The sequence below is a fragment of the Odocoileus virginianus genome, chromosome 2, assembly GCF_023699985.2.
Source record: "Odocoileus virginianus isolate 20LAN1187 ecotype Illinois chromosome 2, Ovbor_1.2, whole genome shotgun sequence".
NCBI classification, from domain to species: domain Eukaryota; kingdom Metazoa; phylum Chordata; class Mammalia; order Artiodactyla; family Cervidae; genus Odocoileus; species Odocoileus virginianus.
This window is the reverse complement of record NC_069675.1, coordinates 10255473-10281137: the sequence shown is the minus strand read 5'-3', so window position 1 is coordinate 10281137 and position 25665 is coordinate 10255473. Positions and strand designations below refer to the sequence as shown.

The 25665-nt window shown below is 42.4% G+C and overlaps 1 protein-coding gene across 2 annotated transcripts in view; it reads left to right on the top strand.

The window, feature by feature from the left end:
- MTHFD2 (methylenetetrahydrofolate dehydrogenase (NADP+ dependent) 2, methenyltetrahydrofolate cyclohydrolase) overlaps positions 1-25665 on the top strand; it is a 53384-nt gene that overhangs the window by 1311 nt on the left and 26408 nt on the right. The window contains exon 2 of one of the 2 annotated variants that reach the window (XM_070476025.1): positions 7738-7787. In XM_070476025.1, the coding sequence (XP_070332126.1) occupies positions 7738-7787 (50 nt within the window). Of the gene's footprint in view, positions 1-7737; positions 7788-22512; positions 22683-25665 lie in introns of those variants that run through there. The other variant, XM_020895929.2, reaches the window with a different exon arrangement.

Here is a 25665-nt window from a genome sequence, read left to right as displayed (position 1 = left end):
TCATATAAGTGGAATCATACAATATGTGGCGTTTTGTGACTGCCTTCATTCAATTACCATAATGTTTTGAAGTTTCATCCACAATGTAGTATATATCAGTGCTGTATTCTTTTTATAAATGAACACTATTCCATTGCATGAATATACTATATTTTTTTAATCCATTCATCTACTGATGGATATTTGAGTGGTTTCCACTGTTTGGCTGTAATGAATACTCTTGCTACAGTTTTTGTGTGGATGAATGTTCTTTTCTCTTGGGTATATGCCTAGGAGTAGCTGTGTCATACAGATAGATAACTGTATGTTTAACCTTTGGGGTAACTGCCAGACTGTTTTCCACGTTAGCTGTACCATTTTACACTCCCACTGGCAAATATCCAAAGATTCTGATATTTCCACATCCTTGGTAGCATTTGCTATTATGTATCTTTTTGATTATAGCCAGCCTAGTGTGTGTGAAGTACTTTCTCTTGCTTTTGATTTGCATTTCCCTGTTGCAGGATGTTGAGAATCTTCATGTTTATTGATCTTTGAAAAAAATGTATTTTTATCTTCAAGTTTGTTTTGTTCAGCTGCTAAAGTGAAAGTGAAAGTGAACTCACTCAGTCGTGTCTGACTCTTTGTGCCTTTGCTAAGTCCTATGTAATTCTTTGAGACCCCATAGACTGCAGCACATCAGCCTCCCTGCCCTCTACCACCTCCAGGAGTTTGCTCAAATTCCTGTCCATTGAGTCAGTGATGCTGTCTAACCATCTCATTCTTTGCCACCCTCATCTCCTTTTGCCTTCAGTCTTTCCCAGCATCAGGGTTTTTACCAATGAGTCATTTAAAGCTTCAGCTTCAACATCAGTCCTGCCAATGAATAAGCAGGGTTGATTTCCTTTCAGATTGACTGGTTTGACCTCCTTGCAGTCCAAGAGACTCTTGAGAGTCTTCTCCAGCACCACAGTTCCAACCCATCAATTCTTCAGCACTCAGCCTTCTTTATAGTCCAGCTCTCACCTCTGTACATGACTACTGGAAAAACCATGCTTTGACTATACTGATCTTTGTTGGCAAAGTGATGTCTGTGCTTTTTAATAAGGTATCTAGGTTTTTCATAGCTTTCCTTCCAAAGAACAAGCATCTTTTAATTTTATGGCTGCAGTCACCATCTGCAGTGATTTTGGAGGCCAAATAAAATAAATAAATAAATAAAATCTGTCACAGCTCCCACATTCTCCACTTCTATTTGCTGTGAACTGATGGGACCAGATGCCATGATCTTAGTTTTTTTTAATGTTTCCAACCAACTTTTTTCACTTTCGTCTTTCCCCATCATCAAGATGCTCTTTAGTTCCTCTTTGCTTTCTGCCATTAGAGTGGTATCATCTGCATATCTGAGGTTGTTGATATTTCTGTTGGCAGTTTTGATTCCAGCTTGTGATTTATCCAGCCCGGCATTTCGCATGATATACTCTGCATAGAAGTTAAATAAGCAGGGTGACAATATACAACCTTGTCGTATTCCTTTCCCAATTTGGAACCAGTCAGTTGTTCCACATCTGGCTCTAACTCTTGCTTGTTGATTCACACACAGGTTTCTCACCAGACAAGTAAGGTGGTCTGTTACTCCCGTCTCTTGAAGAATTTTCTACGGTTTGTTGTGATCCACACAGTCAAAGGTTTTACAGATTCAATGACGCAGAAGTAGATGTTTTTCTGGAATTCCCTTGCTTTCTCCATGATGCAACATGTTAACAATTTGATCTCTGATTTCTCTGCCTTTTCTAAACCCAGCTTGAACATCTGGAAGTTGTCAGTTCACATACTACTGAAGCCTGACTTGAAGGATTTGAGCTTAACCTTGCTCAGCATATAAAATGAGTGCAATTTTATGGTAGTTTGAACATTCTTGGGCATCCCTCTTCTTTGGGATTAGAATGAAAACTAACCTTTTCCTGTCCTGTGGCCATTGCTGAATATTCCGTATTTGCTGACATGTTGAGTGCAGCACTTTAACAGCATCATCTTTTAGGATTTGAAATAACTCAGCTGGAATTCCATCACCTTCACTAGCTTTGTTCGTAGTTATGCTTCCCAATTAGTAATGCTCAAAGGAAAGTTACTTTGTCCTTTGCACAAAGTAATGCTCAGGATTCTCCAAGCCAGACTTCAACAGTATGTGAACCATGAACTTCCAGATGATCAATCTGGATTTAGAAAAGGCAGAGGAACCAGAGATCAAATTGCCAACATCCATTGGATCATCAAAAAAAACAAGAGAGTTCCAGAAAAATATCCACTGCTTTATTGACTATGCCAAAGCCTTTGACTGTGTGGATCACAACAAACTGTAGAAAATTCTTCAAGAGATGGGAATACCAGACCACCTTACCTGCCTCCTGAGAAATCTGTATGCAGGTCAAGAAGCAATAGTTAGAACCAGATGTGGAACAAGTGACTGTTTCCAGACTGGGAAAGGAGTACGACAAGGCTGTATATTGTCACCCTGCTTATTTAACTTCTATGCAGAGTACATCATGCAAAATGCTGGGCTGGATGAAGCACAGGCTGAAATCAAGATTATGGGAGAAATATTCGATAACCTGAGATACGCAGGTGACACCACCCTTATGGCAGACAGTGAAAAAGAACTAAAGAGGCTCTTGATGAAGGTGAAAGAGGAGAGTGAAAAAGCTGACTTAAAACTCAACATTCAAAAAACTAAGATCATGGCATCTGGTCCCATCACTTCATGGCAAATAGATGGGGAAACAATGGAAACAGTGACAGACTTTATTTTGGGGGGCTCCAAAATCACTGTAGATTGTGACTGCAGCCATGAAATTAAAAGATGCTTGCTGCTTGGAAGAAAAGCTATGACATACTTAGAAAGCATATTAAAAAGCAGAGACATTATTTTGCTGACACAGGTCCCTATAGTCAAAGCTATGGTTTTCCAGTAGTCATGTATTGATGTGAGAGTTGGACTATACAGAAAGTTGAGCACCGAAGAATTAGTGCTTTTGAACTGTGGTGTTGGTGAAGACTCTTGAAGAGTCCCTTAGACTGCAAGGAGATGAAACCAGTCAATCCTAAAGGAAATCAGTCCTGAATATTCATTGGAAGGACTGATGCTGAAGCTGAAACTCGAATACTTTGGCCACCTGAGGTGAAGAACTGATTCATTGGAAAAGACCCTGATGCTGGGAAAGATTAAAGGCAGGAGGAGAAGGGGACAATAGCGAATGAGATGGTTGGATGGCATCACCGACTTGATGGACATTCACTGACTTGATTGGCATGAGTTTAGCAAGCTCGGGGAGTTGGTGATGGACAGGGAAGCCTGGCCTGCTGCAGTCCATGGTGTTGAAAAGAGTCAGACATGGTTGAGTAACTGAACTGAACTGAATGCTTCTTAGGGCCCACTTGACTTCACACTCCAGGATGTCAGGCTCTAGGTGAGTGACTACACAATTGTGGTTATCTGTGTCATTAAGACCTTTTTTGTATAGTTTACCTGTGTATTCTTGCCATGTCTTTTTAATCTCTTCTGTTTTTGTTAGGTCCTTACTGTTTCTGTCCTTTATCATTCCCATCCTTGCAGGAGATGTTCCCTTGATATCTCCAATTTTCTTGAAGAGATCTCTCGTCTTTCCCCTTCTATTGTTTTCCTCTATTTCTTTGCATTGTTTATTGAGGAAGGCCTTCTTATTTCTCCATCCTGTTCTTTGGAATTCTGCATTCAGTTGGTTATATCTTTCCTTTTCTTCTCTGACTTTCGCTTCTCTTCCCAGCTATTTGTAAAACCTCCTCAGACAACCACTTTGCCTGCTTGCATTTCTTTATCTTGGGAATGGTTTTGGCACCCTTCTTGTGCAGTTTACGAACCTCCATCCACAGTTTTTCAGGCACTCTGTCTCCCAGATCTAATTCCTTGAATCTATTCGTCACCTCTATTGTATAATCATAAAGAATTTGATTTAGGTCATACCTGAATGGCCTAGTGGTTTCCTCCATTTTCTTAAATTTAAGCTTGGATTATGCAAAAAGTACAAGATCTGAGTCACAGTCAACTCTGGGTCTTGTTTTTGCTGACTGTGTAGAGCTTGCCATCTTTGGCTGCAAAGAATGTAGTCAATCTGATTTCAATATTGACCATCTGGTGATGTCTATGTTTAAAGTGTGACTAGTGTGATCTCTTGACAAAATTCTGTTAGTTTTTGCCCTGCTTCATTTTGTACTCCAAGGCCAAACTTGCCTGTTACTCCAGGTATCTCTTGACTTCTTACTTTTGCATTCCAATCCCCTATGATGAAAAGGACATCTTTTTTAATGTTAGTTCAAGCAGGTCTCGTGGGAGAAGGCAATGGCAGCCCACTCCAGTACTCTTGCCTGGAAAATCCCACGGACGGAGGAGCCTGGAGGGCTGCAGTCCATGGGGTCGCTAAGAGTCGGGCACGACTGAGCTACTCCACTTTCACTTTTCACTTTCATGCTTTGGAGAAGGCAATGGCAGCCCACTCCAGTGTTCTTGCCTGGAGAATCCCAGGGACAGGGGAGCCTCGTGAGCTGCTGTCTATGGTGTCACACAGAGTTGGACACCACTGAAGAGACTTAGCAGCAGCAGCAAGCAAGTCTTGTAGGTCTTCACAGAACTGATCAGCTTCTTTGGCATCAGTGGTTGGGGTATAGTCTTGTATTAAATGAACCCAGATCATTCTGTTGTTTTAGAGATTGCACCCAAGTACTGTATTTCAGACTCTTTTGTTGATTATGAGGGCTACTGCATTTATTCTGAAGGATTCTTGTCTATTGTAGTTGATATACTTGTCATCTGAATTAAATTCTCCCATTCCCCTGCAGTTTAGTTCACTGATTCTTAAGATGCTGATGTTCAGTCTTGCCATCTGCTTGATTACATCAAATTTATCTTGATGCATAGGCCTAACATTCCAGGTTCCTATACAGTGTAGTTCTTTATAGCATCAGAATTTACTTTCCCTTCATGGATCACAGCCTTGTCATGGCAAAAGGGCATGCCTATCTCAATGAAGCTGTGAACCACGCCATGCAAGGTCACCCAGACGGATGGGTCATAGTGAAGACTTCTGACTAAACACGGTCCACTGGAGACGGAAATGCGAATCTACTTCAGTATTCTTGCCTGGAAAAACCCATGAACAGTATGAAAAAGCAAAAAGATATGACATTGGATGATGAGCCCCCTCAGGTCAAAAGGTGTCCAGTTTGCTAGTGAGGAAGAGTGGAGGATAATTACTAAGAGCTCCAGAAAGAATGAAGCAGCTCAGCCAAAACAGAAATGATGTTCAGTTTTGGATGTGTCTGGTGATGAAAGTAAAGTCCCTTAAGTTAGGCCCCCAAAAGACCATCTGAAAAAAGGTCCTGGTCCAATTACAGTCTTCATTCACAACATTACCAATTCCTTTGTTCCTTAACTCCAACCAGTCTACATTCTGCAGAGTGCCGGCCCTCCCACAGAAATTTTTCTCACCATGCTCTCCAGTGTCAGTTTTCAAATCCCATAGGCATTTTTCAGTCATTCTCTTACTTGCCATTTACTTCTATCTGGCCCATTCTGCTGGACTCCTGATTTGATCAGTGATTTTATTTTGTAAGCACCTCATTGTCCTTCCCTATGACCAGGCTTCTGCAAGGTACAAGTAGGGTACAGAGAAAAGGAGACCATGGCCAGATATGTTGGTAATAGTCTACTTTAGCCAGACTTGGTAGCAACTGACAGAAACCACACTGTTTATATTCATGATAGAACTATTTTCTTTCCCACTACACTGTGAATTTCCTTTGGAGGCAAAGATAGACCTTGTTTTCTTGTCGTCTCCAGTGCTCAGCACAGTATTTGGCACACAATAAATGCTCAATGAATGAAGAGGGATATAGACTGGAATTCTCAGGCTAATAAAGGAAACTGACACAGGGATAAATGGTAATTAGTACAGTATTACCAGTACTGATAAGATGATAGGTAGTGGAATTCTAGTCTTTTTGTTTTTTGGCCTTTAGTTTTCTAGCTTCATTGCTCAAGGTGGTTTTCCAGCCAAACTACTTCTTGCTGTTTCCCCAATAACCCTTGAACCTCCTTCAGGCCATGCTCCTGTTCTTGCAGTTCTTTTTGCCTGGAATGCCCCAATATCCACATCTTACTTTGTCCTTCAAGATCTAGCAGAAATCCTCTTTACTTCCTCTGAACTCTGTAGCCCTTTATCTATATCCTTCTAATAATATATTATTATAGCTCAAGTTAAAAAGTAATATTTGTAGACACTTCCCTGGTGGTCCAATAGGTGAGACTCTGAACTCCCATTGCGCAGGGCCAGGTTCCAATCCCCAGTCAGGGAACTAGATCCCACATGCTGCAGCTGAAGATTCTAACTGCAGCAACAAAGACTGAAGGGTGGTATGGCAAAAATCACTACAATATTGTAAAGTAATTAGCCTCCAGCTAATAAAAATAAATGAAAAAAAATTCCAGTTACAGTAACACAACTATAAAAAAAATAAAAAAGATCAAAGGGTGCTCCAACTAAGACTGGTGCAGCCAAATAAATAAATAAAGAAACACTTTTTAAAGAGTAGTATTTTCATATTTAACACCAGTTGTGTTAGGTGGTAGGACTTTGAGAGTGTCTTTTCTATTTTTCTGTATGATTCTAATTTTTCTCTAAGAAGAAAATACTAATATTAGTTTCTTTTTTTTTTCTTCTGAAAAGAGATGAAAGATAGTATAGTGACTAAAAAACTCGTATTTTGGAGGTGACTGTATTTGAACACTGAGTGCTGCTTAATAAGTATTTTCATCACTTTTGGCCTCAGTTTTCTTATTTGTAAAACAGGGCAATCTCATTGGGTTGTGATGATAAAATAAGTTATGTATAGAATTCTCTTAGACAGCTCTACACTATGTGCTAAGTTGCTCAGTCGTGTCCGACTCTTTATGACCCCATGGACTGCAGCCCACCAGGCCCCTCTGTCCGTGGGATTCCCCGGGCAAGAATACTGGAGTGGGTTGCCCTGCCCTCCTCTCGGGTATCTTCCCAACCCAGGGATCGAACCCACTTCTCTTATGTCTCCTGCATTGGCAGTCAAATTCTTTACCACTAGCGCCACCTGAGAAGCCCCTAGACAATTCTAGAGCATAGATTTACTCAATCAGTATTTGCTACTTAAAAAGGAAGAAATTTTGATGTGTTTTATTACCTCTATTGGATGACCAGCTCCTGAAAGCAAATCCCTGACTTCTTTATCTTTGTATTTTAATCATTCCTACTTAAAAAAAAAAAAAAAAATCATTCCTACTGTGGAGATGTGTATCAGGTATTTAGCAAATTTTGCTAAATAAAGTAACTGAATATTTGACTGCTATTTTATTTACTTATTGGTAGCACTGTACAGCTTGTGGGATCTTAGGTCCCCAACCAGGAATCCAACCTAGGCTCTCAGCAGTGAAAGTGTTTAGTCCTAACCATTGAACCACCAGGGAATTCCCAGCTAAATATTATTTTACTTTTTTTAAATTAATTTTTATTGGAGCATAGTTATTTTACAATGTCATATTAGTTTCTGCTATACATAAATATTATATTAGACCAACTTTTAAAACTGATACAGTCCCTGAATTGCAGCAGTTCTTGTGTACCTTGAGAAGTAGTTGCATCTGCTTCCTCAAAGAATACAATCTCACTTTTTTCGGTTGTTCTTTGTCTACCTCAGGTTTCCTCAGTGGAGAACAATCTTGGACCAGATGGTAGTGAAATAACCAGGTGAGGGGGTACATATTTTCTGGAAGGGATGGAAGTGCCTGGATCCTTCCCCCAAATATTTTTTTAAAAGAAACCATGTAAGAAAACAACAGAGATATTATTACCAGTAAGCTACTAGAGTGAGAGCCACGGGAAACTCCCATGCTGGTTCTGTAACCCTGGCTGCTGAGAAAGAATGCAAGGATTAAATGGTCGAGCAGTGGTTTAAACTGGAAACTTCTTCATTATCCATGTGTTTTCTGTGAGAATTTTTTGATATGGTATTTTCAGTTTGTTGTACACATTCTCTCTTTCACACACACACACAATTATTCCAGAAAGGTGCAGTCTAGTCGATAGAGTTTGAGCCACATATGTAAATTTTAATTTTCTAGTAGAAAAAAATATATCTATAATTACATATATATATATATATATATATATATAGCAAAAATAAAATAAAAAAACTTGAGTGGAATTAATCTCAATAATATGTTTTATTTAGCCTAATGTATCCAAAATAATTGATTTTAACATGGAGTCAGTTTAAACATTTTAATAAGATATTTTGCTTTCTTTTTGCAAATATGATACGAATGTATTTACATCTACACATAGCTCAGTTCAGACTAGCCACATTTCAAGTGCTCAGTAGACACATATGGCTAATGGCTGCCACGTTGGACTAGAAAGTTTTAGATCTTCTGCTTGATCTTCTCATAGCATACTTTGGTTTGTGCTTGCTCTTGTTGGTACCAAAGTACCAAGTTGTTACGACCTAATGAAACATCAACAGAGGCAAACAATGTGAAAACAATGTCTCAGTACCAGCTGACAGCCACATGACAACCCATGGAATGAAGAAATCAAGAAAAAGGAAATTTGTGGGAGAATAAGGGTAGCTTTGCAAATAGTGGTTTTGGATGCCCAGTGCAAAAGTGTTTGTTATGTACCTGTCACTACTGCATTCTTGTTGCAGATGACTTTTTTTCACCCAAATATTACCTGTCATGTTAAGTAATGATACGTCAACTACAAATTGGCACTTGCCAAGGACATTTGCCATCTGCCTCTGGGGGATTGAATCCTATGCCGCTGCAGCTGTTGACCTTCGGCATGCCCTGAAGGGGGTTCAGGGTGGAGAATGAGGCACTTTGTGCTTCCTGAAAACTGGTGGAACAGGTCTTTAGATGGTTAGATATTTTCAGGAACTGATTTCCTGATCAGTTTCATGATCATTATTTCACAATCCTTGCATTTCTTCATATCGAGAAAAGCACTGAATCCCTTCATAGTGACTTCTGTTCCTCCTGACTAGCAAAAAAACCTTTTTGTAAGATATATGCTTGATTGCATTGAACCTCCCCCTTCACCACCTATATTGATATTGACCTTCCCCGGCTGCCTCTTTGGAGCAGTTTCTCAGAGCTCTCTGGGGTGCTGTCTCCTGGGCTGCAGTCCTCATTTTGCCCCAGATAAAACTTAACTCGCAGCTCTCACATTTTGCACCTTTTTACTAGTCGACAGATGTTATTTTGATTTTATTAACTTTCCTTTATTAGCTTTGTTGGTGTTTACTTTATAACTGTGTGATTTGATAACTGTTTAAAAGCTATAAACATAAGTACATTTAGAAATGTATACTTTTATAATAATTTGTATTATTTAAATAATGTAATTGTTGGTAAAAATATTTCCAGACATGAGGAGAAGGAAATTCATGAAAGTTTTTCTCCCTTTTACTGAAATTGTTCTCTAAGTTGGAGAATCACTAAGGATATGAAAAGCCAGAAAACCTTTCCAGATAGCTAGATTTGAGAGCAGAGAGGAGGTGGGGGAGCCTCAAGAATTCAGGAAATATCCCAGGTCAAACTTTGACCAGGATATCAATATAGACCACTTAGGGACCAAAGATAGGATTTCAGGATGAACAAATATAATGAAACAGAAATGGGCTCATATACACAGCAACTTGGTGGTTGCCAGGGCTGTGGGTGGGGGTAGAGGGAGATGAGCGAAATAGATGAGGAAGATTAACAGGTACCAACTTCTAGTCAAAATAATTTATTTAGTCATAGAGATGTAGTGTAGGACATAAGGAATATTGTCAATAGTATTATAATAACTTTGGTGACTAGATTTATGATGGTGATCTTTTATGTATAAAATTATCGACCTGAAACTAATGTAAAATTGTAAGGCAATAACACTTCAATTTCAAAAATAATAAAATATAAATGTAAAAAAGTTTTTAAAAATGCTAAGGCTTCTGAGAGAGAAAAAGAGTAAAATATTGAAATAGAAATCGCTAATTGCTACAGGGTAATTTGCTCCTCTCAGACACAGTCTATAGTTTACAAATACTGTTGAGGTTTTCCTCCTTCCTTGGCTCAGTTAGCCAGAGAGATCACTGCACACCATCTGGTCACAGCAGATGCTGAAAGCAGAAGCTAAGCAGCAAATTATACCGCAGCCAATACTGCCTTTTCTGAACCTCTCCCACACCCCCCCTGCCTACCAGCATTCGTCACACAGTTCCCCTTTCCAGCTCCCTCAGGCAGAACTTGCAACCTTGCATTTTCATTCTGTATAAGTGCCCTGTCTCATCATTTGTTAAACTCCTGCTTTGCCCTAACGCAGCCTTGCTCAAGCTGGTGTGGCTTCCCTCTTTGGTCACAGCAAGGTTCCTACCCCTCCCAGCATGTCTGTGCCCTTGGCAGCCTGTGTTTCGGCCCCTGTCACAAGTGGGTGAAAACAGACGGACAGTGAAGTAGCTAAGCGGTCCCTGCTTGTTATCTTAGGACTCAGGCCACGGGTAGTGAAAGAGAAATCCCAATTTATGGCTGATCTTGAACGTTCCAGGAAGAGAACTGAAGGAAAGTTTACAAATGTGGTGACCTTGGGGAAAACTTTTGAGTGCATTTTCATCTTCACATTCCATTTTGGTGATTAGGTGAGAGGCTGTGTAAATGCCATCAGTGAGGGGGGAGAGAGTCAGGCAGGAAAGAAATGTACTGATGAAAATCTTTTTGTCACCCAGGCATGTCCTGTGGTGAAGAGCAGCCTTCTCTGAAAGTACACTCTTTTTTGCATCAGTCTTTTTAATCAAATGAAACATTGTTTAAATTCTTTGGTGCTTTACAATTTCAAAATTTTCACATACATGGTCTCATATAATCCCACTGAAAGTGTACTCCTGAGTGAGAAATGGTGACAAGAATTTGGGTCATGGTGTCCTCAGTCACAGAGACCCCAATGGCTCTATAAAGTTTTTAATGGCTTTTCTCATATTTTTTGCCCTTTTCCTTTGCTATTTTAACTCTGCCACTTTCTAGTTGTGCACCTAGGGCAAGTTATTTAATCTCTTTGTACCTCAGTTTTCTCATCTGTAAAATAGGGACAATAATAGGACTGATAGAGGATTGGACAATAGATGTGAAATACTCAGAAGAGTGCTAGTATATGTTGGCTATTAGTCTCAGAAACTAAAGATTGTGTTGCTGACATCTTTTTTTTCTCCCTTAAAATTCAAAAGCTATTTTTCTAGTTTTTTAAGAAAGAAAATGGATTTGAACATTAGATTTGCCACTTACTAGCTGTGTGATCATCAGGAAGTTATTAACCACTCTGTGCCTCAGTTTCATCTACTGCAAAATGAGGATAATATCAGTATACTGCTTTATGGGCTTATGGTGGGGATTAAATGAGTTATGAAGCATAAAGCATTTAGAATGGTGCCTGGCACATAGTAAGTGCTACTTGTTAGTTATGTTGCTATCTGCAGCTAACTATCTCCCTCATTATTACCACCACCTTTAATCTTGAATGTAATAAAATGAGGACAAGTAGAAAGAGTGTAGAATTTTTTCATGATAAAATACATTTTGATTTGTTTGTAATTAATTATAAGAGGATAATAAACAAGAACATGATTCTCAATAAGCACTGAAGTCTGGAAATGCAAAGAAATAGAGGAAAACAGTAGAATGGGAAAGACTAGAGATCTCGTCAAGAAAATTAGAGATACCAAGGGAAAATTTCATGCAAAGATGGGCTCAATAAAGGACAGAAATGGTAGGGACCTAACAGAAGCAGAAGATATTAAGAAGAGGTATCAAGAATACACAGAAGAACTATACAAAAAAGATCCTCACGACCCAGATAATCATGATGGTGTGATCACTCACCTAGAGCCAGACATCCTGGAATGTGAAGTCAAGTGGGCCTTAGAAAGCATCACTAGGAACAAAGCTAGTGGAGGTGATGGAATTCCAGTTGAGCTATTTCAGATCCTGAAAGATGATGCTGTGAAAGTGCTGCACTCAATATGCCAGGAAATTTGGAAAACTCAGCAGTGGCCACAGGACTGGAAAAGGTCAGTTTTCATTCCAGTCCCAAAGAAAGGCAATGCCAAAGAATGCTCAAACAACTGCACAATTGCACTCATCTCACACACTTAAAATTCTCCAAGCCAGGCTTTAGCAACATGTGAACCGTGAACTGCCAGATGTTCAAGTTGGTTTTAGAAAAGGCAGAGGAACCAGAGATCAAATTGCCAGCATCCGTGGGATCATCAAAAAAGCAAGAGCATTCCAGAAAAACATCTATTTCTGCTTTATTGACTATGCCAAAGCCTTTGACTGTGTGGGTCACAATAAACTGTGGAAAACTCTGAAAGAGATGGGAATATCAGACCACCCAACCTGCCTCTTGAAAAACCTATATGCAGGTCAGGAAGCAACAGTTAGAACTGGACATGGAACAACAGACTGGTTCCAAATAGGAAAAGGAGTAGGTCAAGGCTGTATGTTGTCACCCTGCTTATTTAACTTATATGCAGAGTACATCATGAGAAACGCTGGGATGTAGGAAGCACAAACTGGAATCACTGCAGATGGTGACTGCAGCCATGAAATTAAAAGACGCTTACTCCTTGGAAGGAAAGTTATGACCAACCTAGACAGCATATTGAAAAGCAGAGACATTACTTTGCCAACAAAGGTCCGCCTGGTCAAGGTGATGGTTTTTCCAGTGGTCATGTATGGATGTGAGAGCTGGACTCTAAAGAAAGCTGAGCACCGAAGAATTGATGCTTTTGAACTGTGGTGTTGGAGAAGACTCTTGAGAGTCCCTTGGACTGAAAGGAGATCCAGCCAGTCTATCGTAAAGGAGATCAGTCCTGGGTGTTCACTGGAAGGACTGATGTTGAAGCTGAAGCTCCAATACTTTGGCCACCTGATGCGAAAAGCTGACTCATTTGAAAAGATCCTGATGCTGGGAAAGATTGAGGGCAGGAGGAGAAGGGGATGACAGAGGATGAGATGGTTGGATGGCATCACCAACTCAATGGACATGGGTTTGGGTGGACTCTGGGAGTTGGTGATGGACAGGGAGGCCTGGCTTGCTGAGGTTCATGGGGTCGCAAAGAGTCAGACATGACTGAGCAACTGAACTGAACTGAAGTCTGGGGAAAAAATGGAAAACAATATTTTCCATAACAATTTTTAGTACTGATAAATTCAGAAACATGAATTTTTAACCACTTTGGTTAAAGTGATTAAAAATCATCTCTCTCCTTTAAAAAATCATACAAAACTTTTGTAAATGGTAAACATTTAGTAAGAGTTCTTTTTGGCAGGCCAAAAAAGAAGAAAAAGGAGGAAAAAGATGAGAAGAAAAGGAAGAAGTCAGGAGGGCAGGCAGGCTAATAAAGTACTAGTATAACCTTCGTGGAGGATCCTGTCCTTAAATGTTCCATGAGCCTGTCAGCCGTGCTTGTTCCACGTGCTCCCTTCCAACTGTTGCAGGAAAGAAGACCCTTCCAGGGCCTAAGAGAGGGCTCTTGTCTAACACTTGGGAAAGAATCGTCAGAGGAGACACATGTGCTGACAAAGCAAGAGACTTTATTGGGAAGGGCTTGTTAGAGCAGTAGGCTAACAGAACCCAAGAGAACTGCTCTGCCACATATTTTGCAGTCTCAAGTTTTACGGTAATGGGACTAATTTCCAGGTTGTCTTTGGCCAGTCATTCTGACTCAGGGTCCTTCCAGGTGGTGCATGCGTTGCTCAGCCAAGATGGATGCCAGCAGAAAGGATTCTGGGAGGTGGGAGGACACATGGCGTCTCCTTTTGACCTTTCCTGAACTTCTCCAGTTGGTGGCGACTTGTTAGTTCCGTGTTCCTTACCAGGACCTCCTGTGGTAAAATAATCGACACAAACGGTTCTTATGGTGCCTGACCAGGGTGGGTGGTTTCAGTCAGTGTGCTTCTTCTGACACAACCACTGCATTCTGACAACTGACCTCTCTTCCAGCTGGCCTCACACAGCTGTGGTTGGCACACTCTGTGAAAGAACATGAATTTTGGATGGAGCCAGACCCATGTTTAATCCTGGCACTGCCATTACTAGCTGGTGGTCATGGACAAACTAACTTTGTGAGTTTGTTGCTTCTTTTATAATAGGTATAATAATATATTGACATCACAGGAATATTAGGATTATATGAGGAGATATAGGGGAAATTTCTAGCGTAGTTCCTCACACATGGTTAATTGTCTACAAATTTAGTTCCCTTTTCTCCACACTCTGACTCCCTGCCCACTTTCCTATCCTGTCAAATAAGGTTCCCTTGCTTCCTTTTGAAATTAGAAGAAAACTGAATTGCATCTCCTCATGTTACCCAAGTCCAAGCTCACTCTGCTCGCCACTCAACAGGTCAATAAATGCGAGAGATGAGCTGTTGAGGCAAGTAGTACGGCTTTAGTCAACTGACCAAAAAGATGGCAGACTAACGTTTCAAGGTAACCATCTTGTGGGGGTCTGGATGCCAGTTTCTTTTATAGAACAGAGAGGGGGAGGGGTTGAGGAAGTAAAGTAGAAGCCATTATCTTGCTAACACCTCTTGGAATGCCAGCCTCAGGGAGAGGATGTGTTCATCTCTTCATTCTTACAGTCATTCACAGGTGGGCAGGGTCAGATCATCTCCCCGTGAGCTGAACAAAGGCAAACTTAGTTAAATAGCCAGGCAGGGGGCAGGGTTCCCTTCATGAATAGTATGAAGAGGCAGGCTATTATGTATGATTATAGTAACAAAAGCAAGAAAAAGCAAATGTTAAAGTCAAAGGAACAGATCCATCATAGAGTGAGGATAGACTCTTCTCTGCAATAGTTGGGGTGCCACACATACTCCTCCAATATCTGGAATGCTTTACAGAAGTCACCCCCAGTTCAAAGGTAAGAAAGAGAAGACTTGAAGAAAGAACCTAAATCCTGGAAATTCTGAGATTGGTATTCTCCAGCCACAGGATCCTTAACCAGATGCCTTTCACCCCATAACGGTTCACGAAGGAGATATGCAAAGTAGGCCTGTAAATCACTGAAGCCTTCTGTGCAGTCTTCTGTACAAAGTTCTCAGCTTTTATGAGTTGAGATGAATTACTGCCTGTGAGCTGTGAGCTCTCCTTTTTTCTGTCTGCTCTATGGCCCTTTCAAAAAGGCTGAACATGCCCCTCAGCCTGCTTCCCCAAGGCTACACTTTCACTATGGCCATAAAGGTGACTTCAGTCTAAAAGCAAGGATAGTGCTTTGCCTAGAGTCAGGGGTCCCTCTACTCAGCTTCTCAAGACTCCTGGGCAGACCTCTGGCACTTACGTACTCAACTATTAACATGATTTGTCTTCCACCTCACTGGGCTAGAACCAGTGTGCAACTTTTTCAACTTTTAAAAAATACCCTTACGTCAAAGCACAGTGCCATTTACCTAATCCTGAATGTTTCTGATTGGTGCTGGAGTGTTATTTTGTCTCTCCTTCTTAGTCTTTTTTTTTTCCGTAGTTTCCAGTGTGTATGCATATATGTATGTGTATTTTAAATGAAGACCACACATTGCTTACATAGTAAGAAAAAAGTCACAGCTGTCTCTAGTTGAATGTTTTAGAGACTGGGCTGCCTGTCTTAGTGCTATCTACTTTAGTGGAATTAAAATAGAAGGTACATTGGCCAAAAAATAGTATGTTCCAAGATGGGAAAAATTCAGGGGATATGAGATGGATGGACATGTTCTAAACTGGCCTACTGTGAAAGCAGGATCATGGTCTGGGTGTCAATATTAATTTCTCTAGGGAGAGAAGCTAGGGTGTGGTAAACAACCAGAGAGCTTAGGAAAGCAGGTTTCACTGATACAGAAATATTTCAATGTTTTCACAACTGTTGTGGCTGTCCTGGTGCCATTATGAGTTCCAGATCACAAGGGATGCCTGGCATAATCCTTACTTAGAAATTGCTCTGGGATGATATTGAGTCCTTGATTTCTTCAGGTAAATCAGTTATGCTGGAGGTTTGATGGGTGGTGGAATGGGTGTTCATAATCTCTGTGGGTTCCTTCTAGACGTGGAACACTGTTAGAGCTCTAGCTACCAACTGTGTGGTTTCTACCACAATGGCCTTCTCTGCCCAACTGTTCTCTCTCATTCCTTTATAGTTCTAAGTTACTTTGCCTGGGTTTAGTCTGGGTTCCTCAATTATCTGTTTATTAAATATTCAGGCCACATGAAGTGGAGGGCTAGAGGCAAGGCTTCCATGTCAGGCCCACCTAGCTTATCTTGCTGGTGAGTGACTTCAGGCAAGAGCTGAGTCTCAGTTCTTTCATCTTTCAGCATAATACGTACCCCACAGGACTGTTGGGATCAAAGATGATGGTTCTGAACCCAGTTCGGTTCTGTTTAGTTGCTCAGTCGTGTCCAACTCTTTGCGACCCCATGCACTGCAGCATGCCAGGCTTCCCTGTCCATCACTAACTTCCGGAACTTACTCAAACTCATGTCCATCGAGTTGGTAATGCCATCCAACCATCTCATCCTCTATCATCCCCTTCTCCTCCTGCCTTCAATCTTTCCCAGTGTCAGGGTCTTTTCCAGTGAGTCAGTTCTTCACATCAGGTGGCCAAAATATTGGAGTTTCAGCTTCAGCATCAGTCCTTCCAGTGAATATTCAGTACTGATTTCCTTTAGGATGGACTGGTTGGATCTCCTTGCAGTCCAAGAGACTGAACCCAGTGTCTGACACCAAAGAAGTGCTCAGTAAATTGTAGTTAATAGCAGAGCACGGGCTCGGGAGTTTGTCTGTCTGGCTTCAATCTCTGCCCTGCCCTTACTAGCTCCCTGACCCTGGACATGTTCCTTAGGCCTCCTATGCCTTGTTTTCCCTATCTGTAATATGGAGGTAATAATGGCACTTACTTCATAGGATTATTGTGAAAATTAAATAGGATAATATACGCAAAGATCATAAAACAGTGCCTAACACACTGCAAATATTCAGTAAAGCTTAGATATTATTAGAAGGATTATTAATGGATGTGCTTTGTGCTTGCATAAATGAAATGAGTCAGGAGATATGAATGATCTTGGTTTAATAAGCCCACATCATATTGAAACAGGAGGGAGGGGGGCAGGGCACAACCTTTAAAAGAATGACATAGCCATGTTGCTGTTGTTTAGTCGCTAAGTCCTGTCTGACACTTTTGTAACCCCATGGACCGTAGGCTATCAGGCTCCTCTGTCCAGGGGATTTCCCAGGCAAGAATACCAGAGTGGGTTGCCATTTCCTTCTCCAGGGGATCTCCCCGACCCAAAGATTGGATCCACGTCTCCTGCATTGGCAGGTGGATTCTTTACCATTGAGCCACCAGGGAAGCCCTGACATAGCCACAGGACATGAGAAAAACTGGTTAGAACCAGCTAGGTCCAAGATGGCAGAAGATTTGACTTCCAATGGACCTTCATCCTCATTATACAGTCATTGTAATACATTAGGATGTCAAGTGACACATCCACAGGTGCCATGACAGTTCTGAGACCAACTGTAAGAGGCCCCAAGTGGGCCCAATTCCTAGAAATCCCCCCCTTCCCTGAAATAGTTGGAATAATCCTCTCACTCATTAGCCTATGAAATTACCCAACCCATATAAACCAATCATGCTGTATTTTGCCTTCTGAGATGGTCCACACCTTGTCTGTGAAGTCTGTTTCTTTCTGAGTATCACTTTCTTACATATCAGGTTGTGTCTCACTGAATTTGTCCTGTGACAAGACATCAAGAACCTGAACTTCATTAGAGTGTGTGATCTCAATTAAAGGACCATGGGGAACTTTTCTGGTGGTCCAGTGGTTGAGAATCTGCCTGCCAATCCAGGGGCCATGGGTTCAATCTCTGGTCCAAAAAGACTTCACATGCTGCAAGGCAGTTAAGCCAGTGCACCACAACTACTGGGCCTGCGTTCTAGAACCCTTGAACTGCAACAGCTGAAGCCTGTGCACCCTAGAGCCTGTGCTCCGAAACGAGAAGCCACCACAATGAGAAGCCCGCACACTGCAATGAAGAGTAGCCCCTACTTGCTGAAACCAGAGAAAGCCCATGCACAGCGATGAAGACCCAGCACAGTCAAAATAAAAGTAAATAAGTAACTAAAAGAAAAAAGACCGTGGGTTCAAGTCCCAATCTAACTTGCAGGTTTTCAGCTGGCGAGCCATGAAGGGACAGTGATAAGGTAAGAAAAGGTTGAGAATTAGGGGTTGGTCCTAGATGGGCTTGTGGGACACCACAAGCCAGATGTACCAGGGAGGATGCTCCGCTGATGTGTACCCATTTTTATGACTGGTCAACCCAGAATGCTTTGGGGCTCTGATGCAGAACCTAAGTCCAGACTAGAGGAATGATGGCAATTGACATGGTTTATTATAGAAAGATGGTGTGGAGAATGGCTATGCTTATGCCCATCCAACAGCAGGTCTAGGAGAGAAATGTTGCAGAGGTTTTGATAATTTATACTGTTCTTCTGACTCTGAACTTTTCCTTCTGTGTTCATTCCTATTCCATTTCTTTCTTTTCTTTTCTTAACCCCAGAAAACTGGTGTGGTTACCAAGATGTACTTCCTGTTGACAAGGCATGTGTGCTAAGTTGCTTCAGTTATGTCTGACTTTTTGCGACTCCATGGACTATAGCCCAGGCTCCTCTGCCCATGGTATTCTCCAGGCAAGAATACTGGAGTGGGTTGCCATGCCCACCTCCAGGCAATCTTCCGGACCTAGGGATCGAATCCGCGTCTCTTATGTCTCCTGTTTTGGCAGGTGGGTTCTTTACCACTGGCGCCACCTGGGAAGCCCTGTGTTGACAAGTGCTGACCCTTTATTTCCAACTTGCAACTAGGTCAACTCCTGCTGATCATCCACACTGTGTGATACCTTCTGTACCATTCCTTTGCAACAACTTTTTGGGCACTAACATCTGGTTGGGAGACTACCTTGGAAGGGATAACATCTAAAATCATAAGTGCCTGGTGGATTTTTTCTTTTTTGCCACACCACACAGCTTGCAGGATCTTAGTGCCCCAACCAGGGATTGAAGCTGCACCCCCTACATTGGAAGTGCAGAATCCTGACTACTAGACTGCTAGGGAAGGAAATGGTGAATTTTGACAGCAGAATGAAACCTATAGATAGCACAGGAGTTAGCCACATCACCTGAGGTTTGGGTCTGAAACGGGTCAGGCTGTATCAATCCTGTCCCCCCTGGGCCATATACTCTGGGATGGGATTGGGAAAAATTAAGACAACAGGAATTAAAACAGAAAAAAATTACTAGCTTATGTAATCTGATTTGGCCACAATGCGAGTTAGGATATTTAAATGGAGTGAGATGTTCAAATTTTGTATCGTGGCAATGGAAGCCAAAATGAATTTAAGGCATGTGTAGCTCAGAGGTGTAACTTTAGGAAGGACACACAGGACATGTTAACTGACCCAGCCTACAGGGTCAGGATCCCACACACATGAGGCTCCCTCCTCCCTGACGTACAAAACCTTTTGGCTATGAATTTCATAGCCCACTGTGCCCCAGACATTAGGCACAAAATTCAGAAAACTGCTGATCCTCAGACTCCTGATGAATGACTTCTTCCAATTGGCCTAGTTGTTTTTCAGCAATAGGGATATGGCTGAAAAGACTGAACACACCCAGAGAAATATGCAAAAGGTCCAGATGATGGCAGTGGTTTTGATCACTCAAAGGCCAACAAAGGGGAAACTGGTTTTACTGGACCAATTTGATCCGTGCAGACCATTAGTCCCATGGGTACCTGGATAGGACCAGTGTACCCTGTGTGGATAAAAGGGGCACTGGAGGGAGGATGGCCATAAACACACCCTTTAGGGCATTGGAAGAGGGAATGCCCCAGACATCAGAGAGCCATGGGGGCCCCTTGGCCATTGAGGGTTTTGCAATCAGAAGACTGAGGGGGCCCAAGGCCAAAAGTGACTCTGCCTAGAGATACCATCTACATAACTAATGCCTTGCCTCAGGTGGTCATTGATGTAGCAGGCTACTTGATAGAATATAGATACTAGTGCTATTAGGGGAGCCACTGACTAAAGCTGTCTGCCGGGCTGGACACAACATTAACCACTTGCATGAGTTATCTTACAACAGGAGGTCCTGGTAAAGAACCTAGAACTAACAAGCTACCACCAACCAGAAGATTCAGGAAAGGTCAAAAGGAGAGAGGAGACACTAGTCCATATGCCCTACCAGTTTCCCAGAATCTTCTCACTGGATCCTCTTGGCTGAGCAATTTGTGTGTTACCAGGAACGACCCTGAGTCAGAATAACTGGCCAGAGACAACCCAGAAACTAAAACCATCACCATAAAACCCAAGACTGTGAGCCTTGTGGCAAAGCAGTTCTCCTGGATTCCCTTACCCTGCAGCTCTCTGTCTGGGGACACTTCCCAATAAAATCTCTTGCTTTGTCAGTACGTGCGTGTCCTTAGACAATTTCTGAGTGTTCAACAAGAGTTCACACAGGGGCCCTAGAAGGGATTCCCTTTCCTGTAACAGTGCAACATTTTCAGTCTTAACCTGAAGAATTGGAAACCTTAGCAATCATAAGGAATGAGGGGGTGTCAGGGAAGAGCAGGGGTGCACTTTCCTGGAATGCCTTATGTGCAACATCAGTGGCGAATGGTTTCTACATTCCTTGCTGTTTATGCCTGAATGTCGCATCCCTTTAAAGGGAAGAGGTTTATTAACTCAGTTAGGACCCACTCTGCTTCTTGATGGGCAAGAGAACCGCCCTCATCATCTAATGATTCTAACAGAAGGTGGAAAGGAAGAAATTCTGAAGCTAAAGTAGAAGCCTTAGTAGACCTTGGAACGTGGAATATCAAGGTTCTTGTTCAGTTGTTCAGTTGTGTCTGACTCTTTGAGACCCCATGGACTGCAGCACGCCAGCCTTCCCTATCCTTCACCATCTCCCAGAGTTTGCTATGTTCTTTATAGCAAAAAAAAAAAAAAAAGAGAAAAAGAATGAAGGAAAAAGGAAAGTAATTGTGGGGGTGAGGTGGGGCTGGAATCACATGTTACAGTTAATTATCATGCTCAGGGTCATTTGATCTAGAAAAGTACCTCATCCTTTGTCTTTCATGACTTTGACGTTTTTGAAGAGTATAGGATACTTTTCTTGTAGAACCTCTTTCGTTTTGACTTGTCTGATGTTTTCTTGTGTTTAGATTTATGAATACCTTCCAAAATTTCAGGACTGTGGCTTTTTTCTGGACTGTTTCAACATTCCAGGTCTATGATCTCTCCTCTATATGTGTAAATAAGAAATCTGTAATGAGTTTAGGGAATTCAATATTTTAAGAAAATCACTTCATTCAACATTCAGGCTGGCTATGACTTATAAAGTGATGTATCCTCCTCAATGCATCATATCTGAGCATATAATGTGTGCTTTTCCTGTTACTGGTGGTGTTAATTTTGATTACTTGTTTAAGGTAATGGTTGTCAGGTTTCTCCACTGTAAATGTGCCATTTCCCCCATTTGCTATTAATAAAAATACTTCGTGGGAGAGATACTTTGAGACTATGCAAATAAGGCTGCCAGACAGATAAAATACAGGAAGCCCAGTTTAATCTGAATTTCCGATAACAGATAAATACTGTTTTTTGTTTTTTTTTTTTTACTCTGCTGGATCTTTGTTGTTAGGCGAGGGCTTTCTCTAGTTGAGGTGAGCTGGGGGTTACTCTCTAATTGCGTTGGCTTCTCTTCTTGCAGAGCCAGCAGGCTTTTGTAGTTGATCTGCACGAACTTAGTTGTCCTGACATACATGGGATCTTAGTTCCTGGACCATGGAAAGAACCCTGGTACCCTGCATGGAAGGCGGACTCTTAACCAGTGTACCACCAGGGAAGTCGCCAGATGAAAACTTTTTTGGTAAAGTATGACTTGTCTTCCCAAGTTTAATTGGGCATCTTGTATTTTTGTTTGCAAGATCTAGCAAAACTATATGTAAATCACTTGTTCCTCATCCAACTTCAATCAGTTGTTTTGACATTCATTGAGTCTCAATTTTTACTATGATTTTGCCAAACAGTTGTTTTCTAACTGCACCTTTCTTCTACATATACTAGCTGCTATTCCGTCTTCCTATCTTTCTATCCACTCTTAACAGCGTCTGGCACACAGTAGGCACTCAAGATATTTGCTCAATGAATGAATGGCTTGGCCGGGCTTCCCTGACAACGTTTGGCAGGGGCTTGCGTTGCTCAGCCAGTTTAGGCAAGCTCTCCGGCCTTCAGAATCTCGCAGGGGCTTCTCCGAGGTAAAGGAAGACAACGATTGGCTCCTTCAGCTCCAGCGGCCCAACAGACCGCAAGTGGAGAGCGGCAGGGACCAATGGGTGCCGGCAGGAGGCGAGGCCTGCCACGCTGCAGCGGTGTAACCGTGCGGCCAGCGCGCGTATCTTTCCCCGCGCTGACGATGTCTGCAGCGTCCTTTATAACCACTTTGGTCACCCGACTGCTCCGGTCCGCGCAGAGTGGCCGCCTCCATCAACGCTCTTTCCACCTCTCGGCAGTGCGGTAAGAGGGTCGGCGGGCTGGGTCAGCGCGGAAAACCGAGGGGAGCTGAGCGCCGGCCCGCCTCGGGACGCCTTTCTGAAGCATCTGGGTCCCGGGCGGTGGTGGCCACCGAGAGGGGTGTGGCGGGGCGACGCGGCAGCCCGGCGTGGCCTCAGCGTGCCGCTGGGGCTCTCGCTCCGCGCTGTGGGCTGAGCCGGGAGCCCGCCTTTCGGAGGGAGCCTGTCTCCGGCCAGCTCCGGGCGTTGCCCTGTCTCGAGGCCAGTCCGCCGGTGGGACAGGGCCCACGGTGTGGAGCAGAGGCGCAGGCGGGCTCTGGGGCGCCACGATTTACGTGGGAGCAAAAAGAAGTCACTGGCCAGGACCGACCTTGGCCGTGAAACCAAGAGCTGGAAAGCCGAGACGTTTTGGCGAGCGCGAGTTAGAGTTGTAAGCGAGCAGCCTTCAGCGACCCGCCCCATCCCGGAACCCTAGCGGCGGAGAGGGTTAGAGCAGTCTGATGAAATCCCCCACAAGCTTTGCTCGCCCGGTACCACCCCTCCCCTCCTCCTCCAGGTTGTGGATGTGGCTCGCGCTGCTCTCCAAGCTGCCCCTTTCCCTCCCAAGCGAATAAATGTGCAGTGGTCACCGGGACTTTGACTGCAGCCCGCCTGGAGTTGGTCAGTGCCAGATCGAGGAAACTGAGGTGGTGAACACCCGGGAAGAGAAGAGGGAAAGCTCTGTTTGAGTTTTCTTAGGGACATTTTAAATATTTCATGATATTTCTGATATTTCACAAATTCCCACTCTAAACATAGATTGAAGAGTTTTGGGGGGAGGGAGAGATGTGATTTCAGTTCCCTAAATCTATGCACCCTCTTTCCTTTCAGTCTTTAGAGCTTATTTGTAAGAGCAACCCCTTTTCCCAGGTACTGTGCTAGGCTGTGCATTATTCAGAGATGGTAAAAAACGGTTCTTTCTTTAGTGGAACTTCCCTACGTGTCAAGGGGCAGAACAGTGTGTAATTTCCAATCAGTGTAAATATGCTATTAGAGATTTTTTTTTCCAATGGAGCACAGAATGGGGATTAATGCATTAAAAGAAATATTATTTGAGACTTCCCTGGTGGTACAGTGGATAAAAATCCACCTGCCAATGCAGGAACATAGGTTGGATCCCTGATCAGGAAAGATTCCACATGCTGTGGGGCAACTGAGCACGTGTCCACAACTACTGAGCCTGCCAGCTGCAATTACTGAAGCCTGCAAGCCCTAGAGCCGGTGCTCTCTGGCCACCTGTGCTCCCGGGGCCACAGAGAAACCCCCACATTAAGAAACCTGCACTTGGCAAGAAAGAGTAGCCCCTACTTGCCATAACCAGAGAAAACCCTCAGGCAACAGCAAAGACCCAGCGCAACCAAAAATTTAGTTAATTAACATAAAAATATTAATTTATTTGGCCATACTGGGTCTTAGTTGTGGCAAGTGGGATTTAGTTCCCTGATCAGGGATGGAACTGACCCCCTGCATGGGGAGGTCAGAGTTCTAGCCACTGGACCAGCAGGGAAGTCTCTAATCCATTGTTGAAAGATTTCTGGGGAGACGTTCAAGGATTATCTTAGTCTGACCCTGATCTGCCTTTCCAGCCCCATCTTTTATTACTCTCTGTTCTCCTCCCTCTTCCTCCCTTCCTGAGTTCTGGCCACATGTGGTTCCATGATTGAAAAGAGATTTATAAGGAGCTTCCAATTTGTAATCTAAAGAACTGGAACAGTTTGCTCACACTGTCTAGTAACCAGTGTCCTCCTTTCACTTTTCTGGATGAATAGGTTTCCACATCTCTGAAGGCAGTAAGTACATTTATTATTCAGGGTTCTGATGTATTGCTTTGATTACTGCTAGTTGCTAAAATTAAAACATCTTTTTAAAAATATAGGTCTGCATGTATTCCTTTAGGTGGGTGGGGGTAGTGTGAGAGTTTTCATGGTTAGAGAGAGAGTATTGTAGACTGTGGGGTATAGAAAAAATAAAAAGAACTTTGGAGGCAGAAGTTTGTGTTTGAATTTTGTTACTATTGTTTCAGTTTCTTGTTCTGTATAGTAGGCTTATTATAATAGTCCCAAGTAACTGAGAGTAATGTATGTAAAACTCTAACTGAAATGTCTGCTGCTGCTGCTAAATCACTTCAGTCATGTCCGACTCTGTGTGATCCCATAGACGGCAGCCCACCAGGCTCCCCCATCCCTGGGATTCTCCAGGCAAGAACACTGGAGTGGGTTGCCATTTCCTTCTCCAATGTGTGAAAGTGAAAAGTGAAAGTGAAGTCGCTCAGTCGTGTCCGACTCTTAGCGACCCCATGGACCACAGCCTACCAGTCTCCTCCATCCGTGGGATTTTCCAGGCCAGAGTACTGGAGTGGGGTGCCATTGCCTTCTCTGAACTGAAACGTCTAGTGTTTAATAAATGTAGAGTTCCATCTCCCTTTGTGTCTTTGTTCACTCATTACTGACTAATTAGTAGTAGATAACAGAACTCTTTCCAAAATAAGTCATGATCGTGAATTGTAAATTATATCTGATATTAATTTTTCATGGAAAATCTAGTACTGTAATCTATTGAATTAGGAAAGTGAAGATGCTACTGATGGATTTTGGTTTTTAATTTTATTTGGACAGTCTTTTCTAGTTTGTTGATTCATAATTTTAAGGGAAATTTTTCTAAACACATCTGTGAAAGCACTTCTAAATAAGTGTTAGCTAATATGGTTAATACATTTTGGATTCCCTGTGGGACTAATTCAGTCTCCATTTCCATTTATTCTGCGGTAGCAGTAACTTTATCTGCCCTTCGGCAAAAAAAGTAAAAAAGTTGGGAAATTAGGTAATGATGCCCTCATAAGGCTGTGTTTCACATTTGGCAGAGTTGTGGTCCGAGGAGGAGGGCTAAAACAATTATATTATGAACAGTACTTATTTATTGCATTGAGGCTTTGTTTTGGTTCTTGTTAC